The 6,136-nt window shown below is 37.9% G+C and overlaps 1 protein-coding gene across 11 annotated transcripts in view; it reads left to right on the top strand.

The window, feature by feature from the left end:
- The first annotated feature begins 855 nt into the window (after positions 1-855).
- The window catches only part of PTPRK (protein tyrosine phosphatase, receptor type, K), a 364,082-nt gene continuing 358,801 nt past the window's right edge, over positions 856-6,136 (top strand). For 7 of the 11 annotated variants that reach the window (XM_005858969.2, XM_005858974.2, XM_005858971.2 and 4 more), the window contains exon 1: positions 884-974. In XM_005858969.2, the coding sequence (XP_005859031.1) occupies positions 965-974 (10 nt within the window). In that variant the 5' untranslated portion in view covers positions 884-964. Of the gene's footprint in view, positions 975-6,136 lie in introns of all 11 variants that reach the window. The other 4 variants (XM_014533788.1, XM_014533787.1, XM_014533786.1 and 1 more) reach the window with 1 other exon arrangement.

Below are 6,136 nucleotides of genomic sequence, written 5' to 3'. Positions count from 1 at the left end.
TGTGAGGCCCACATGGCCATAAGCCACAGGGGCACAGGGATGTGCTCCCCCTCCACCCGACTCTGAAACCAAGGTTAGTCAGGAACCCATTGTGTGCAGGGGAGAAGAGAGAAAGAGAGCAAGAGGAAGTATGTGCCTTTTAATTTGGTCTTTTCAAAGAATGTTGCCTTAGCAATATCCTTTTGATTGGTTTATACACCTTACTGCCTTGTGATTGGTTATCTGCAGGCTGCCTGTCTTAGCAATACCCATACATTTTAAAGTTCATGTCTCTGGCATGTGTCCCCTTCCTTTCCCGCCCCGTGGGGTGCCTCAGTAACTTCGTCTAGTTGGGTTGCCAGTTGTACCTCCTTTCCCATGGTCCCACCCCTATCTACCTAGCTTCCTTCTGTCTCCTAAGTAGATTTCAACGTATTCTTTCAAAGCAAGGAACTTGATAAGACTTAAGTACTAACTTCACCTTTTTGAACTTGCATTATGGAGAAAGACTGTTTTTATTCTTTTTCTGTTTCCTGTTATATCCACTAAAGTTGTTAAAAACTATTTAGATTCTGTGTGGTTTATACATTTCAGGTAAGACTCCCTATATGTGTAGTATCTAACACTATACATGTATCTCATTATTTTTGGTATTTTAAAACCTGTGCCTCAGCCTTCCTGTTGAGGTTCCAACTGGAGCTACTGATAGAAATTTTAATTTATGTGAAAATTTAACAGGATAGTTTCATTTATTATTAAAATTATAGTACTACATTACATATTCAGTATGTTTCCTTCTCCAGCATGTTCTTCATTTTTAGCATGCCTGTTTGGAATGTAGCAATCTAAACGTTCTTCTTTTCCCGGTTTAGGTGGCTGTACTTTTGATGATGGTCCAGGGGCCTGTGATTACCACCAGGATCTATATGATGACTTTGAATGGGTACATGTTAGTGCTCAAGAACCTCATTATCTGCCACCTGACATGCCTCAAGGTGAGTATCATTTTGTTTTACCCAGTTTTGGGGGAATGGCTTTGGAATATGTAGCATCTTCTTACTAGTATTATAGGTATAACACAATAGTTTAATTGTTACAATACACTGCTATGGTCAAGCTACTTGACCACATCTAAGAGCTTTAATATATTCTTTGTTTTTCCCTCAGTAACTTCTTTAATCCTATTGCTCTTCATGAGCTCACTATGTCTTTGTTATCTCTGACTTTGGAAAAATATTGTTTTCTTCTTAGTCCTATGTAATAAAAAGTCAAATAGAAATGAAATCAAGAAATGAAAAATAAAAAAAGTAAAATGAAGAAAAAACAAAGTTATTTCAAAATAATCTAAAATGTGAGTTCAGCTCACTGGGTACCTGTACAGGTCTGATCCAATTAGACTGAAGGAAGGAAGGATCTTTACTTCCTGGTGGGGAGATTGCTTTTCTTGTTGTCCCTGGTCATGTGCATGCCAGTGGCTCTGAGGAAAGGCAGCCTGGAGACCAAATTGTCAAATAGAAAAGGTCTTTTCTGAGTGAAATGTAGAAAAGAGAGCTGAGCCTTGTTCATTCTTTACCTTGACCTTGTTAAATCCTTAGGTTATTGGTTTTGTGAAATTATATATTTCCTTATTGCTTAAACCAGTTTGAGTTGTGTTTTCTCTTAACTAACTTAGGACATAAATATATATACATATCACTTTATACACGATCAGACTAATATTTGTGACTCTGATTCTATTTATTAATTTGGAATTCATGCCAAACCCTGTGTATATATGTTTAACAACATTTATTGTAAAAATTGAGTATGCAAATGGGAATTTTAAAATAATGTACTAAAGAGAATAAACTGTTTCCTTCCCATATTTAGAAAGAAACAAATGTCATATAATGATACACTATGTACAGTCATCCTATATAATAAAAGTCCATCGACTGAATGGGGGAAGACCAGAATGACTGGTCGACCAGTCCGTATGATGCACACTGAGCACCAGGGGCCAGACGCTCAACGCAGGAGCTGCCCCTGGTGGTCAGTGCACTCCCTCTGTGGAGCGCCGCTCAGCCCAAAGCTGGGCTCATGGCTGGCACCTCTTGGGGTGACTCGTCCTGGACTCCCACAACTAAATATAATAATATTTAACAATGTAATATAATAGTATACTATATAACACATAATCATCAATTGTAATATATAATCATACATAATTGATGAGCTATTACTAATAATTTCAGTTTTAAAATACATTTTCAGTATTTTTACTGTGAGTCCTTTAAAATACTTTAATCTTTATGAATTTTCTAAATTCAGAAAAGCCTTTCTAAAATGAGTGTGATTTTCACATGACATTTTTAGACATAGCTGATGGAAATGTCATTTCTGGTGATTGAACTTGCTAAATAATATGATATTAAAAAAACAAAAATTAGAAGCATCAACAATAAACAATAACACACCACAAGTACACAAAGAAAGCAAAACCGAATATTACATACATTTCCAAAGTATGGTTTTAAATGAATATAGTAAACATACCCTTTGGAACATTTTTAATTGGTTCACCTTTTAAGAGTATGATGTTTCTTTGAGAGTAGGGTGAAGTAAATCTGCTTTCTGTTCCAAATTGTCACTTTCCTTGGCTGAGTAGGCAAATGGTTATTTGTGAAGCTGAACTGAGCCATAAGTTTCTTGCGAGAGGAATAAATTGATAGTAGGTGGCTGACACCCTTGGCTTCTTAGTTTGACCCTTACGTGTCAGCAGACTCATTTATTTTTGTGCATGGGTTTGTATTTTTCCTTCCAAGGTTCATAACCTTATTTTCCTGGTACATGTTAATTAAAGAAACTCCTGTAATATTTCACCTGGGTTTTCTCTGTGGTATATTTAGACCAATTTTTTAAAATCTGAAATTAAAAAGGGGTGGGCTGTAATGCACACATTCTCACTGTTTATCATCAGAGAACAATCAGAAATATGTTGATTTATGGAAATGTTACCATTGTTAATTACCACTGAAGATGGGTAATAAATAGGTGAAGAGATACTGCTCAGATGACCTTGTTGGCTCACCTTTGATGAACAGCTTAATAGGTGGTTACAGTACAGAATGATATGCACAGAAAATGAAAGTGTTTGAAATTCAGCCACATCTCCCAATTAGTAGGACATTAAGTCATTAATCATGCAGAGGAGGAAGAAAGGTCATGGCCACGTTATTTTTTGCCAAATGTAACTCGTGTTTAGTCTTCAGAGAAGGTGAAAGAGAGCATCCATTCTTATATTCTTCGTTTACTGGTCTCTTTTTACAATATATACCGTTTTTGCCCTATTTTCCTTTAAAATGCTCACTGAACATTATCTGTTCATAAGATGGAAAAAAGGATACATTTGGATTTATCATTAAAATTTAATGAACAATCCATTTATTTTCAAATAAATTGTCAGGCATGTTTCCTTTTTACATTTACTTAAAAAAAAAACCCCTCAAATATTTGGCAGTTCTAAAGTAAAGAAGTCTGGATTATGATACAAACTGGTATTGAACTATTGAATTCTCCATAAAATACATGGGCATTTTTAATTGGCTTCATTTTATTGACCTTTTTGGACTGGAAAAAATAGAAGGGAAGAAAGGCAGGGTCAATAAATAGATTAGAAAAAAAGAAGATTGAAGATGGGTAGAAGAGTACATAAAGCAAAGAAGAAAATTTTGTTCTGCCTTGAAGGCATAATGCCATCAATATTTGCTTACAATGCTTTTTCAGCAGTTCCTACCCCCACACTACCTTTGTCAGGTGACTGAGAGGGTGGCTGAAAGGCCTGCTATAAACATTTCTAAAAATGTTCTTTTAGCCTGCCCAGCATGAGCATTGACCTATGAACTAGGAGGTCATGGTTCCATTCTCCGTCAGGGCATGCCCAGGTTGCTGACTTGATCCTCAGTGTGGGGCTTGCAGGAGACAGCCAATCAATAATTCTCTCTCATTATTGATGTTTCTATTTCTTTCTCTCCGTCTCTGAAATAAATAAATAAATATATTAAAGTTTATTTATTTCAGAGAGGAAGGAAGAGGGAGTGAGAAATGGAAACATCAATGATGAGAGAAAATCATTGATTGGCTGACTCCTACATGCTCCATACTGGGGATTGAGCCTGCAACCCAAGCATGTGCCCTGACTGGGAATCGAACCATGACCTCCTGGTTCATAGGTCAACACTCAACCACTGAGCCACACCGGCAGGGAAAAATCTCAGAGGTTTTGAATGTTTAGTTATCTTTCCACTTATCCACCCATCAAACTCTTACCCATTCTTACTGTGTCTAGTCAGGTTTCATCTGCTTTGGGAACATTTTCCTGACTGGCTTCGAATTCATATATTTCTTCTATCTTCATATTCAAATATGCTCCCAGTGTTCTTTGTAGTTATTTCAATTGCAACTATTATAGTATTGTTATTGACATCCTTCTCTCCACTAAGCTGCAGTGTCCTCATGAACATAAACTATACTTTTCATCTTTGATTTCCCAAGATACTATTTCATTTTGCTCAGGCAAAAATGTCAACTTATATAATGTGGTTTAAAATAATTTGGGCAGGTGGTAAACCAAAAAGGTGTTTCTCTTGTTAGAAAATTAAGAAAAAATTTCCCCATTTCCCAAGTATTATGTTCAGTTCAATATAAGTTTTAATATAATTAGAAGACCTTCACATAACTATTAATATTTGGCTTTTGCCATAAAATTGTTTCACCTATTTATTTTGGATATAATTTTAAATGTTGTTAATACTACCAAGAAGTAGTTCCCTTTATGATCTCTTTGCCTTTTGTCAAATTAATTTCTGTTTACTACTCCTTGAAAGTCTGGCATATAAAAAAGCAAAGCCACAAGGAATGAGATATATGGAACTAGAAATTGCTTTTCATCTCGAATACATCTGTGTCCATGACTTTGTTAGGCATTCTTTTATTATGACCTTATGAAGCGAATTCATTTGACCATTTTGCTATGTGTTCTGTCTTATATTTGAGCGCAGGGATCATGATTGACATCTCAGTACATTTATCTTTTACTGTAATTATAACTGCTTTTTCTTTTTAGCAGGTTCCTGTAAAATGACTAATTGAATTTTAGTTGAGAGTCTCTAGAGTACCTGTTTGACAGTATTTAAAGTTATGGCTATATTGTATCCCACTTTCATGCCCCTGCATTTCACTGAAAATAATATGAGTCAAAATGTAGAGTTTCTTCTGTAAAATGCACACACACAGTATATGTATGGTAAAATACAAAAACCCTCTGCCATTAAATTAATCTGGAGATTGAGGTAAGGAATCATTTGTCCTCTGACATAAAACAGTGAGGTGTCATTCAATAGTTTAAGGCCCTACTGGATCCCAATTCTGCCTCTTGTCAAGTCCCCAAACTAAAATGTAGAGAGCAAATGACATTACAAAGAGAAGGATGAGAAATAAACAATGCTGATAAGAAATGCGTTTTTATATAAAAACTGGAGGCCTGGTGCACAGATTCATGCACTGGTGGGGTCCCTCAGCCTGGCCTGCGCCCTCTTGCAATCCAGGACCCCTCAGGGGATGTAGGACTGCTGGTTTTGGCCCAATCCAGGGGAATGCCCAAGGGATGTAGTAGTGTGCGAAGTGGCAGGCAGCCAGGGAGGAGCCTGAGCCTGGGCCAGGTGCCGTGCCACTCATCCTGTCCCCATGGTGTCTGCCTCTGCCGCCGTTCAGTAGTGCTGCCACAGAGGTGGGAGAGGCTCGCCCCTCAGGAGAGGCTCGCACCTCTGCAGCGAAGCTCTCCAGCCATGAGCCCGGTGTCTGGCATCCCTTGGTCAGCTGAGCAGCGCTTCTGCTGTGGGAGTGCACTGACCACCAGCAGGCAGCTCCTGCATTGAGCGTCTGCCCCCTGAGTGCGCATCATAGCGACCGGTCAAGCAGTCGACCAGTTGCTTAGGGGGTGTATATATATATATATCTACACTAATAAAAGAGAAACATGGTAATTAGCGTACGACCGCTACCCTTTTCATTGGCTAATCAGTGAGTATATGCAAATTAACTGTCAGCCAAGATGGCGGCCGGCAGCCAGGCACTGAAGCAAACAGGGAGGCTTGCTTGCTGCAGACTCCAACATTCC

Source organism: Myotis brandtii, unplaced genomic scaffold (genome assembly GCF_000412655.1).
Source record: "Myotis brandtii unplaced genomic scaffold, ASM41265v1 scaffold123, whole genome shotgun sequence".
Taxonomy (NCBI): domain Eukaryota; kingdom Metazoa; phylum Chordata; class Mammalia; order Chiroptera; family Vespertilionidae; genus Myotis; species Myotis brandtii.
Note: the sequence above shows the minus strand (reverse complement) of the source record. Positions and strands in the feature narration are given on the sequence as shown.